The sequence below is a fragment of the Diorhabda sublineata genome, chromosome 4, assembly GCF_026230105.1.
Source record: "Diorhabda sublineata isolate icDioSubl1.1 chromosome 4, icDioSubl1.1, whole genome shotgun sequence".
Classification (NCBI taxonomy): Eukaryota; Metazoa; Arthropoda; class Insecta; order Coleoptera; family Chrysomelidae; genus Diorhabda; species Diorhabda sublineata.
Genome location: NC_079477.1, coordinates 488,809 through 502,548, shown reverse-complemented (window position 1 = coordinate 502,548; position 13,740 = coordinate 488,809). Strand labels below are relative to the sequence as shown.

The 13,740-nt window shown below is 32.7% G+C and overlaps 2 protein-coding genes across 8 annotated transcripts in view; one reads left to right on the top strand and one right to left on the bottom strand.

The window, feature by feature from the left end:
* LOC130442549 (uncharacterized) overlaps nucleotides 1-13,740 on the bottom strand; it is a 375,907-nt gene that overhangs the window by 90,387 nt on the left and 271,780 nt on the right. The window lies entirely within an intron of this gene.
* LOC130442550 (clavesin-1-like) lies at nucleotides 8,215-12,902 on the top strand. Of its 3 annotated transcripts, none has more exons than XM_056776747.1 (6): nucleotides 8,215-8,540; nucleotides 8,593-8,752; nucleotides 12,197-12,242; nucleotides 12,299-12,409; nucleotides 12,463-12,565; nucleotides 12,683-12,902. In XM_056776747.1, the coding sequence occupies exons 1-6, from the start codon at nucleotides 8,405-8,407 to the stop codon at nucleotides 12,829-12,831; spliced, it is 705 nt and encodes a 234-aa protein (XP_056632725.1). In that variant the 5' UTR covers nucleotides 8,215-8,404; the 3' UTR covers nucleotides 12,832-12,902. The 3 variants fall into 3 exon arrangements, with proteins under 3 accessions (XP_056632725.1, XP_056632724.1, XP_056632722.1); XM_056776746.1 differs by having other exon boundaries at nucleotides 8,342-8,540; nucleotides 12,032-12,242; XM_056776744.1 differs by having other exon boundaries at nucleotides 8,342-8,540; nucleotides 11,990-12,242; nucleotides 12,683-12,901.

Below are 13,740 nucleotides of genomic sequence, written 5' to 3'. Positions count from 1 at the left end.
GAGGTTAGAAAAAAATTGAAACCTTTTTTTGTACAAAATGTTGTGATCCACATCTTTTATCCCAGCAGTTTGTGTCCAAACCTTCATAGTTTTCGAGTTAGTCGCGTTTAAAAAGTTTGTTGAGTTTAAAGTTCCAAAATTTCGGAAATCCGTGTCCGAGCTTCTATACTTATTCAGTATCCCATTACCTCACAGAATCAAGGAAAGGTTTTAGCTCAAAATCGCCTAATTTGCCTGTACTATTATGTCATATTAGCTAGTTTTATATCAAAATAGTCAACGCCGGAAGCGTTGAGGGAGATTTACTCAGAAATAGTGACTCCAACGAAAAAACTACTAGAGATCTTTTTTATAGAAAATTTTGTGCCCTACATTTTTTGTCGGAACAATTTTTTTCGAATTCCTCTTAGTTTTCGAGTTATTCGCGTTCCAAAACTTCGAAAACCCGTACAAGTAATTTTGCTTAGATTTATTCAGTAACCGAACATATAAAATCAAAAGCGCCCAATTTAATATCGGCTTTAATCCTACTTTACACGAAAATGACGTTTTCATTTTCCCATTTTTAAGAAATTTGTCATAGGTGGTGCTAGCTACGTCGTTTACATTTATACTTTAATTTAGAATACTTAAAATTTTCTAACCTTCTTTTTATATGAAAAGAGGGATGATTTTGAATTTCTATGCATGGGGATGGAAATATTTCTCACGTGACAACATTTCGCAAACGATCAAATCAAATAAAAACTCATAAAATAATGTATGGGTATAAATCTGGTCAGTAAACTTCTTTCTCCTCATATATGTATCAACGAAACTATGTAAACGTGCTCAACCAGGATATTTGTAATGACTTGGTGATAGAACCACTTCATCAGCGAATCTTCCTAGTACTACAAGAAAGATTTCGATGCAGAGGGGGCATCTGGAAAAGAATAACTCTAGTAGATGCTTCCAGAATTTGAATACCTACAGGACGTTGCTGTTTAGAAAGTACTTGGTAAACTTCGTTCATGTTTACCGCTGATTACTTGTCCTTCAGCCCCCAATCGATGCTGTTTGATTCGAGTGTATCAATGCCCAAATAGCATCTGCATAAATTAACAACATAATCCCAGTGAAAGTTCCTCGAAAAGTGTTTGTTATAATGAAAAAAAAAAAAAAAACTGTCGTTTTAAATTCGTCGTAAGTCTTGTAATAACGGTTGTTGTTTGTGCCCCGGCACTTATATTAATATATGCGTGGAGTCAGAGAAGCCCTACAATCTGCCAACACCATTCTTGCTACAGAGATATCCATCATCTTTAATAGCTTTTCTGGCAAATAAAGAAAACAAACTAGCTGTGCACTTAATCGCAAATTCAAATAGAGGACTGACAAACGAAAAGCCAAACAGGACTGGAATTAGTAATTTCGAGTTTAGTTAGCACAAAAACTTGATTTAAAGTAAAAAAAAAACATACAAAAATATATAATAACATAAATTTTAACGAATTGTAGATGAAATATCGTTCCAATATTTTTTTTATTTTTGATTGTATAATGTAATTAGTTATTATGCAATATTCGTGTTTTATTGTTTAAAAATTTGAAAGAGTACGGTCCTGCGCGGGTTTCAATTGAAGAGAAATTTCTACTTTCCTCTTCCACCATCAATTTGTCATCAAGCTAGAGCCTAATTTCGCGTTATTCTGCGCAATATATGCAAATTACTAACGAAAACCGACCAAAAAGTGTATAGGAGAGAGACTGCTTAAATTCGAATAGAATTACGGTTTTGTTGAACACTAAACTCGTTTTATTGCGAAGAATAATAAAATTGACGTACTATGTAACCATATTTTTTCATTTTTCCTTTAAATACACGATCATAGATTAATTTTTGAGAATTTAGGGTTGATTTAAATTTGTACAACGCCCTCGATAAGATTCGAAACCTGATGTCACACCAATCAACCAATGCCATTAGTGCCACGAATAGAAAATCCAATCTTTCTGTCCTTTCTTGAGGTACGGTTTTCCGTATATCTGCTAAATCTAGCAGATAATTCGTCGTCTGAACGTCGAGATTAAGAAACGAGCTTTCAACTATCAGAAGGACACTTTTGTTTGGTCATCATTCTGGAAAATGTGGAAAGGAATATAAAAAGGATCAAACACTACGATATCGGTCCTTTTTATAATCCATTTATAATTCAATCGCACTAAAGGAAACTGGGAAAAGAAAACAAACATACAAAACATTTCAAATCTATTTTTATTGATACGTAAAAATACAAATATTAATATTTTATTTAATTTTTTATAATTACCTAACTTTTTATTATTTTATTTCGTACAATTAATATGTAAAATACGATTTACGGTGTATACTAAGTTGCAGCTGTTTCCAAATTGAAATAATTCACTTGTATGCAATCTAAATAACCGCGATACTTAAATAGATCCACGTCGAATGCAGTTATTCGGCGTATTTCATCCATCAGCCAGCAGAGACACACATCGAAGACATATGCTTGTATTTCGGACAGACGGCCTTGAATATGTGCCAAAAATTTTTTGTTCTGGGGGAGTGCCGCAATATTATTTGTAATATTACGAGGGTTGCCGAAAAGTTTCCCATCTAAACCTGATTGAAGAATTAGATACCTTTAGACGTCCAAAAACAGTTATATCATTGAAAAAATTCACCAAATGGTAATGGGCGATGGTCAGATTTGAGTTGAAAAGAGAGAAGAGGCTATAGGTTTAACAAAAAATGCGTGTACTGATCTAAAAATGATGCTTGCTCATTTTAAATCAAAACCGCACTCAACGATGCGGTTTGAACAAAATTTGACGCACTACTATAATCCCGAAACGCAAAAATAGTCAAAACACTGAATTACAGAGGAAAAAATAATTTTCTCAACTGAAATTCTACTTCTTGTTTGCATATTTCCATATTTTCGTGACCCATATACTTTTCTCAAAACCTAAAAAACTTCAACAACAAAATGAATAAACCTTCTTGGAAATTATTCGAAAGGAACAATGTAAATAAACCGCTTGCTATAAAAAATTGTTTATACTCAAACATCAAACGGATCCCGCCATATGCGCCTTCGCCAAATTTTAAAATTCCATTGTAGCTGAGCAGGATATTTCGCGAATTTGTTGTTTGTATTTGAAGGAATTGTTCAATTATTGACTTTTGGATTATACAGAGTGTCCCAGTTCTTCGGTATCGACGTCAGTCCTAACTGGCATCATTTGCAAAATGAATTTTGAAACTAAAAACATAAGTTTATCGAATTTTCGTGATTTCTAAGTATAGAATAATACTGAGGTTCTTTTTTACTGTATGAGTTGTGAATTTTGTGAATAATAAAGTCATTTTTTTAAATGGTACACCCTGTATATTATAATTTAAAAAAAAATCATAAAAATCCTCAGAAATTACAAAAAAATGAGATTTCGTTGCTTGTGAAATTCGAAACTCGATTTAAAAATCATGAAAATTCTATAAAATTTGAGTTTCAAAATTCATTTTGTAAATGAGAAAATAAAATAAGGAAGTCTCATGAAACTTACTAATTGTTGTTACCACTAAATCAAAAAACGCACTAAAACATAGGGCGTTCCATTTAAAATTCCACAGTTTATGTCGATACTGAAGAATTGGGACACCCTGTATAATCCAAAAGTCGATAATCTGAAAATTCATTTAAATACAAGGAACTGATTCTAATAAGTTCGCGAAATTGGTCCGTAAGCCGGCCCTGTCCAGCTACAATTGATTTTTAAAATTTGGCGAAGGCGCATGTGGCGGGATTCGTTTGATGTTTGAGTTTAAACAATTTTTTTATAGCACGCGGTTTATTTAACAATATTTCTTTAAAACAATTTCCATATGTATTTTTTTGTTGTGTTTTTTCGTCGTGACAATGTTGTAATTTTTTTTACTTACCGCGTTGGAAGTTATCAAGTTTGGCTTGTGTTTTGTTATTGAATTAACTTAGGAGAAGTGCCTCTGAATATTTATGAAATTCTCTCCATTCTCTGTGCAGTACAAGACTTAAATCATAAACCGTTTTCCTATTCGTGTCTTTACGTTAAAATTTGTCGATTCAAGACTTACAGAATGTTAAGTACTTATAGAGAAAACTTTCAGAATCATTTATCTAAAATAGGAACACGGATTTTCGAAATTTTGGGACTTGAAACTCAAAAGTATTGGATTGTTCGTCGGATTTGCTTGTGCGAGTGATGGACTGTATATCGCAGGATTTTCGAAAATTAAACTAGCTTACCCTTATACAAAATAGAGATCTCAACCATCATGATGCATTTTGATTTTTTGAAAACGAAATAGTTTTCCAAGAGTTAGAGCAGTTACCATGAGCGTGTGGAACGTGAATTGGATTAAATTTTCGTTTCGCTTTCAGCGTTGAAGAAGATTTACTCAGAAATAGTGACTCCAGCGAAAAAATTACTGGAGACCTTTTTTATAGACAACTTTGTGCTCTACATTTTTTGTATGAATAGATTTTTTCGAATTCCTCTTAGTTTTCGAGTTATTCGCGATTCAAAATTTCGAAAATCCGAAAGCCGGAGCGTCCGCTTTCGACGTTGAGGGAGATTTACTCAGAAATAGTGACTCCAGCGAAAAAATTACTGGAGACCTTTTTTATAGAAAACTTTGTGCTCTATATTTTTCGTATGAATGGTTTTTTTCGAATTCTTCTTAGTTTTCGAGTTATTCGCGTTTCAAAATATTTATGAGTGTATAAACACATTTCAAGGTGAAAATTTTGAGGTTAGGAACAAATACCTGGAATACTTTTTTCTAGAGAATTTCATACTCTACATTTTTTGTTATGGCAGTTTTTTCGAATTCCTCATAGTTTTTGAGTTATTCGCGATCCAAAATTTCGAAAATCCGCTTTCGACGTTGAGGGAGATTTACTCAGAAATAGTAACTCCAACGAAAAAATTACTAGAGACCTTTTTTATAGAAAACTTTGTGCTCTACATTTTTCGTATGAATAGTTTTTTCCGAATTCCTCTTAGTTTTCGAGTTATTCGCGATCCAAAATTTCGAAAATCCGAAAGCCGGAACGTCCGCTTTTGACGTTGAGGGAGATTTACTCAGAAATAGTAACTCCAACGAAAAAATTACTACAGACCTTTTTTATAGAAAACTTTGTGCTCTACATTTTTCGTACGAATAGTTTTTTTCGAATTCCTCTTAGTTTTCGAGTTATTCGCGTTTCAAAATATTTATGAGTGTATAAACACATTTCAAAGTGAAAATTTTGAAATTAGGAACAAATACCTGGAATACTTTTTTCTAGAGAATATCGTACTCTACATTTTTTGTTATAGCAGTTTTTTTCGAATTCCTCATAGTTTTTGAGTTATTCGCGATCCAAAATTTTGAAAATCCGAAAGCCGGAACGTCCGCTTTCGACGTTGAGGGAGTTTTACTCAGAAATAGTAACTCCAACGAAAAAATTACTGGAGACCTTTTTTATAGAAAACTTTGTGCTCTACATTTTTCGTATGAATAGTTTTTTTCGAATTCTTCTTAGTTTTCGAGTTATTCGCGTTTCAAAATATTTATGAGTGTATAAACACATTTCAAAGTGAAAATTTTGAGATTAGGAACAAATACCTGGAATACTTTTTTCTAGAGAATTTCGTACTCTACATTTTTTGTTATGGCATTTTTTTTCGAATTCCTCATAGTTTTTGAGTTATTCGCGATCCAAAATAACGAAAATCCGAAAGCCGGAACGTCCGCTTTTGACGTTGAGGGAGATTTACTCAGAAATAGTAACTCCAACGAAAAAATTACTACAGACCTTTTTTATAGAAAACTTTGTGCTCTACATTTTTCGTACGAATAGTTTTTTTCGAATTCCTCTTAGTTTTCGAGTTATTCGCGTTTCAAAATATTTATGAGTGTATAAACACATTTCAAGGTGAAAATTTTGAGGTTAGGAACAAATACCTGGAATCCTTTGTTCTAGAGAATTTCGTACTCTACATTTTTTGTTATGGCAGCTTTTTTCGAATTCCTCATAGTTTTTGAGTTATTCGCGATCCAAAATTTCGAAAATCCGAAAGCCGGAGCGTCCGCTTTCGACGTTGAGGGAGATTTACTCAGAAAAAGTAACTCTAACGAAAAAATTACTGGAGACCTTTTTTATAGAAAACTTTGTGCTCTACATTTTTTGTTGGAACAATTTTTTTCGAATTCCTCTTAGTTTTCGAGTTATTCGCGTTTCAAAATTTCGAAAACCCGAGCCCGTAGAAACCTCTGAAAAAATAGAAAATCAAAAGCGCCCAATTACCTATACTATTAACTGTTATAGAATCGTCTTCATTATTATTGATAAATGTGGAGTAAAAGTTGAAAAAACCATCGAAAAGGCGTTATAAAAAATAAATACGTCGAGGAATCGCTATAACAGTTTACTTGGACAGTATTAAAATGTTTTGAAAATGCGTTTTCGGTTAATCTACGTAAAACATCGCTTTGGGCCCCCAAGTAGAGGCGCTCGACAACAATCAGGATGTTTATTTTAAGTTTTTGAGTCCCATGCATTTGCTCTTCAACACCACTAATTTAAAAGCCATTTTTTTCCTGTTCAACTGTCAACGCCCGCCAAAAGTTTTAAATTTTCTTTCGTTTCTATTCAAAACCGACACTTTCTCACCGTCATTAAAACTTAGAGAGGACATTTACTTTCAGGCAGTACGATGTTTTCTAAAGCGACGAAAAATGTACGACCTTTTTTTCGGTATCGATATTTTTTCGAAATTAATATCGTTGAAGTATTGATCTCCGATTAATTTTAAGTTTGGAAACCGTCCAATTATCATTATAGTTATTTAAAATAAGAAATTAGATCAATTGGATCGCTAGACATTTTCCAAAATTCAAATATTTAATTGAATTGAGAGTGTATAACATTTTTCAACATAGTTTTCCACTCAAAAATAAAGAATAAGATGTCAAAATTTGATTTTTTATCGAAACTATATAAAATTTGACACATTCGACAGTAGTACACGAAACTTACCGAAAATGGAGTAACTAACCTAACCTAAGTTTTAAGATATGGCAACACTGATATGAATATGTCAAATCTGACATTGCCATACAGTGAGATTAAAACATATTTGAAGACTTTATCTCCACTCAAATACATTCAATATTTCATTGTTTTGGACGGTACGCCCACGATTAAAAACGTTTTTAAACAGTCAAAACATCGAATTGATGGGTCATCCACCGTACAGTCCTTGTTTAGCTCCCATTGATTTGTTCTTATTTGGTAACTCAATCGGGATGGAAAATTTGTAAAAACGCATACAAAAGTGTATCGATTTTAATGGAGAATATTTTTTATCCAATTATAAATATTTGTTTTCCAAAAATTCAGTAGCAACCCTCGTTAAAAACAATCGTTTTTTCAACTTTCAGCGAATTAAAACAAAATAGAAAAAAAAAATAGAGTTTTTCAGGAGTTGTCGGGTGGTTCGAGTTTCTTGTCGGGATCGTTGAACAGCTGTGTGGAAGATGGATAATGAATCATTCCGCAAATATTGGATATTTCACCCCTCAAAAGTATTGGTATTGAAAAATGAAAATTACTTCACGTGGAATCGTTTAAATTTATCTAAAGTTTGATATTTACATTATTGTAAATGTTATTTTATGAAGGAAACTGTTTGGAAATCAGAATTTTCATCTTGTTTGGTTAGGTTTGCTGACTCTAAGACAAATTATCGTGTCCTAGAACTTTTCAACTACTTGTCCCTTCGGGATTCCTACGTGAATTTAATCCCGCAGGTAATTCAAAAACAATAAAACCCCGATTTCGATGTTTAATCATCTCTATGTACCAATCAGAAGAAAATTGTAATGAAATATTAATTTGAATTTGGATTCTAAGCTTTACCAACACAATCGTTTCTTATTTTTTTCACAGAAACTGTATCCCAACTCAATGTATAGAGAAATCAACTTTTTCCAGACGAAACTGAATTCGGTTTAGTTACCGTGGCCAGCAACTCGCCAGACATGATTCCCATTGACCAAGTGCGGGATTTGGTTTGGAAAAGCATCTAATCCATGGATTTTAATAATTTTTTTTTATTTGAGTTATCATAAAAATTATAACGACCCGTTGTAATAATTTTAAACTGAAAAATATTTGTATTTTTACGAACTTTTCTGTATGTACAAGTTTATTGATATTTTTGATTATTGCTTAGCGATAATTTTAATGATTGCAAATTTTTGAAAACGTGATAAAAGTCAATATGATACAATGTTTGAGATTACAACTAAATTTAAATAACACGCGTTCGCAATCGATATTAATTTTACTTCAATTTTGACTCGAATGAGATGGATACGGATTTTTTAAAAACAAATCGCGACCAAGTGCGAAAATTTTGGGGTAAATCTAAAGAAGAAGTTTACAAAGATATTAAAATCGTTCGAGAATGGGTGGAAACTCAAAAACATCTCCCAGAAATTCCGAGTAAGTGGAAAATTAAATGGAATTTTCCAATTATATCGTTTGTTTTTTACAGATGACTGTATGATAGAATTTATTTTGGTCAATTGCAAGTTTAGTATAGAAAAAACCAAACAGCATATAGATATGTATTATACGTCACGTGATCTTGTACCAGAAGTTTATCGTAACCTACACCCATGTTCGGATAAAATGATATTGGTAGATAATACAGCGTGAGTACTTATTTTGGTAAATTCTTGAGCTGAATTTCCTATTTCGAAGATATAAACTAAGATTTTATCTCAAGTATTCCCGCAATTGATATATATTTGCTTCTATATAGTGAACATTTCGTAAATATCTGAAAATTTTGAGGTTAGGAACAAATACCTGGAATACTTTTTTCTAGAGAATTTCATACTCTACATTTTTTATTAAGGCAGCTTTTTTCGAATTTCTCATAGTTTTTGAGTTATTCGCGATCCAAAATTTCGAAAATCCGCTTTCGACGTTGAGGGAGATTTACTCAGAAATAGTAACTCCAACGAAAAAATTACTAGAGACCTTTTTTATAGAAAACTTTGTGCTCTACATTTTTCGTATGAATAGTTTTTTTCGAATTCTTCTTAGTTTTCGAGTTATTCGCGTTTCAAAATATTTATGAGTGTATAAACACATTTCAAGGTGAAAATTTTGAGGTTAGGAACAAATACCTGGAATACTTTTTTCTAGAGAATTTCGTACTCTACATTTTTTGTTATGGCAGTTTTTTTCGAATTCCTCATAGTTTTTGAGTTATTCGCGATCCAAAATTTCGAAAATCCGAAAGCCGGAACGTCCGCTTTCGACGTTGGGGGAGATTTACTCAGAAATAGTAACTCCAACGAAAAAATTACTAGAGACCTTTTTTATAGAAAACTTTGTGCTCTATATTTTTCGTATGAATAGTTTTTTTCGAATTCTTCTTAGTTTTCGAGTTATTCGCGTTTCAAAATATTTATGAGTGTATAAACACATTTCAAGGTGAAAATTTTGAGGTTAGGAACAAATACCTGGAATACTTTTTTCTAGAGAATTTCATACTCTACATTTTTTGTTATGGCAGTTTTTTCGAATTCCTCATAGTTTTTGAGTTATTCGCGATCCAAAATTTCGAAAATCCGCTTTCGACGTTGAGGGAGATTTACTCAGAAATAGTAACTCCAACGAAAAAATTACTAGAGACCTTTTTTATAGAAAACTTTGTGCTCTACATTTTTCGTATGATTAGTTTTTTTCGAATTCCTCATAGTTTTTGAGTTATTCGCGATCCAAAATTTCGAAAATCCGAAAGCCGGAACGTCCGCTTTCGACGTTGAGGGAGATTTACTCAGAAATAGTAACTCCAACGAAAAAATTACTACAGACCTTTTTTATAGCAAACTTTGTGCTTTACATTTTTCGTATGAATAGTTTTTTTCGAATTCTTCTTAGTTTTTGAGTTATTCGCGATCCAAAATTTCGAAAATCCGAAAGCCGGAGCGTCCGCTTTCGACGTTGAGGGAGATTTACTCAGAAATAGTAACTCCAACGAAAAAATTACTAGAGACCTTTTTAATAGAAAACTTTGTGCTCTACATTTTTCGTATGAATAGTTTTTTTCGAATTCTTCTTAGTTTTCGAGTTATTCGCGTTTCAAAATATTTATGAGTGTATAAACACATTTCAAGGTGAAAATTTTGAGGTTAGGAACAAATACCTGGAATACTTTTTTCTAGAGAATTTCATACTCTACATTTTTTATTAAGGCAGCTTTTTTCGAATTCCTCATAGTTTTTGAGTTATTCGCGATCCAAAATTTCGAAAATCCGAAAGCTGGAACGTCCGCTTTCGACGTTGAGGGAGATTTACTCAGAAATAGTAACTCCAACGAAAAAATTACTAGAGACCTTTTTTATAGAAAACTTTGTGCTCTACATTTTTCGTATGAATAGTTTTTTTCGAATTCTTCTTAGTTTTCGAGTTATTCGCGATCCAAAATTTCGAAAATCCGAGAGCCGGAGCGGAGCGTCCGCTTTCGACGTTGAGGGAGATTTACTCAGAAATAGTAACTCCAACGAAAAAATTACTAGAGACCTTTTTTATAGAAAACTTTGTGCTCTACATTTTTCGTATGAATAGTTTTTTACGAATTCCTCTTAGTTTTCCAGTTATTCGCGTTTCAAAATATTTATGAGTGTATAAACACATTTCAGGGTGAAAATTTTGAGGTTAGGAACAAATACATGGGATACTTTTTCGAATTTTGGGTAGTAGATTCAAAGAAATGTTAACTCGAAACATTTCAAAAAAATAACTCATATAAAACAGTGTTAAAACCTTTAAGAAGTGAAGCCCGAGTTCTAAATAAGACACAACATACCAAACTCATTCAGCAGATGTATTTATGAAGGAAAAAAGTTAGATAAAAGGTTATTATTATACATAATAACGGATTCAGTCGAAAGAATGAATCCGAAGAGGAAAAAACCAGTAGAATCTGCTTGACCTTGACCACAATTCATGCGAGAAACTTGTTCAAAAAAAAGCTCCAGGATTCCGGAGGAAAAATATTTATTTATTATTTAAAAACGCTTTTGAAACAATAAGTTTTGTACCATCCATTGTTGTAATAAAATTAAGCCCAACTGCATTAGAATTCATTGATTTTGCTTCTCACTATTATTTTCTGGAAAACAGTTTACATAAATTTAGTATGAGTAGGTGGTAGCATCCTCAAAGTGGTCCAGATGGGTCACTAGGAGTCCACAGGAGATGTGACAAACAATGGAGATTTCCAATCGTAAGTTTTAACGTGCACTAACAACGATGATGGCTCACAATATATGGAAAGCCGTACACTCAATCAAAGGGATTCTTTAGGGTAACAGCACTGTATAAAAACGTTTTGATGAAATGAGATTCCATGTGGAAAGTTATCTGCAATAAAGCATTATTATTGGTATCGATTTGTTATGGATGAAGAAATTGATGAAAAGCTATTGTTCGCGAAAACTTTGAAAACGAATTTCTAGAGGTGAATCGATATTTAATGGACCTTAGTGATTTTTTTAAGGAAAAATCGATTTCCAAACGTCATTTCGTTGGCTATGGATGGAGCTTCTGTCATGGTTGGACAACATCGTGGGTTTATAAGCCAGAGGTAACTGGTGTTATCAATCGACATCATCTAGTAGCAAACAATTCGAGTGATGGATTACAAGCAATCAATTCAAACCTTTTTTCTTTCGAAACTCAACTTCAACGCAAGTTTCTGTTGATAGATCTGAATCTTCTTTTTGTTTCGTTGGAAATTGGTAGTAATAGAGCTGCAGAGGGGGTTCACCTATCATTTATTTATTAATTTCTTTCCGAAATGGAGAAGCTTGAACGAGGTTAATTCCAAAGTGAAAACAACAGTTAATGACGAAAAAAATGTTTGTTTATTTTAGTTTTATTGTTCTTATACCCGAATTGACACCAACATTCTTCAGAATATTTGTGACAAAGACTAAAGATGGGGATGTTAACGAAATGGACGTGGTTAAAGCGTTTGCGAGCGGTTTGAATCATATACAAGAAATAAGGTTGCATGAGGATTTGGTGATGGGCGATGTATATATTTTCGATTATTCAAACGTCAAATTATCTCTTTCCAGACAAATAACTCCAACTTTATTGAAAAAATGGACCTTCGTCGTTCAGGTACTTGGACTCTTTCCACAACTCGCGTAAATTACTATAATTAATTATTATTTCAGCAAGTTCAAAGTAACCGAATACAACAGGCACATTTCCTGAAACTTCCGTCATATTTGGAAGGTTTAATGACAATTTTCAAAAGTTTGTTAAGCAAAAAACTGAGAGATAGGGTAGATATGTATTAAAAGTGAATTCTTCTCGTTTTATATAATATATATTTTAGATTTATCACCACCAGAATATTGAAAGTTTGACCAAATACGTTTCTTTGGACTTACTGCCAAGCGACTATGGCGGTAAACAGAAATCTTTCGAGGAACTGACAGGTGAATAACCTTTTGTCGACCGAAAATAGTTTTCTGGTCCTTCGAGCCTTCATAACCGGCTCAAAGAACTGGATAAAGTATTGGCGTACTAATAGTTTTTCAATCATTTTGTTACAGAGATGATGAAAGCAAAGTATTTCCAGTACAAAGATAGATTCGATAAATTAGAAACGATGAAAGTAAACGAAGCGCTCAGAGCAGAAAAACTTGACAACGATGAACTGTTGGGTTATTACGGCAATTTCAAACAACTAGAAACAGATTAAATATAAAGTAAAAAATTGAGATTTTTCAATAAATTCTGAATAGATCATAAACAAAATGCTTTTTATTATCGGAACCTCAAATCTTAGTTTTTTAGACGCCCGCACATTGGGAAATTGTGAGATTGAAGACGTTTTGAAAATAGAAAAAAAATTAATTCAGCTCATAATTGAATATTTGGTTCTTAATCAGTCAATAATCTCCTGGATACCGTATACGAAGTCATAGTTATCAAGTACTGCACGGTCAAGCTAAGATGGGTCGAATGGAATCGACCACCAAGCTAATTTTTTAAGCCTAGGAACAGAAAATAATCCGAAAAGGATAAATCTAGCGAATAGGGTGGATGAGATAGCAATTCAAACTTTAACTAATCAATTTTGGACATTGCAATAACTGAAGTGTGACCTGGTGCATTATCTTGATGAAACTCTTTCTTCTTAGCCAAATTTTTGTCTTAGATGGGACATACAGACTGAATTGACGAAGGAAAAAGGGCGTCCACGGAAAAAATAAGTAGAAGCATGTAGAGAAGATTCAGAAAGAATAGAGAATTGACGATTGATAAGGAGAAAACACCTTCTACACCGAGGTGTAGTATGACGAATTTTACTGCGAATTGATTCACCATCCACCGTATTCTCAAGATCTGACCCCCAGAGTTATTTTTTGTTACATATTTTTACCGTTTCCTATTCTGATCTGGAATTATTGATTCGGGAATGTTTATAAGACTCTATCGATCAAAATATTTTCGGGGTATATAATTTTTTGTGTTCTCAATCTTGAGTGACAATTTCGGGCGATTTTTTCGTCGAAAATTCTATATTTCGATTTAATCCGAACGCGCTATGTTATTTTGAAAAATGTAGTGCTAAAATTGAATGTTTTTCGCAATAATTTTCAAGTTT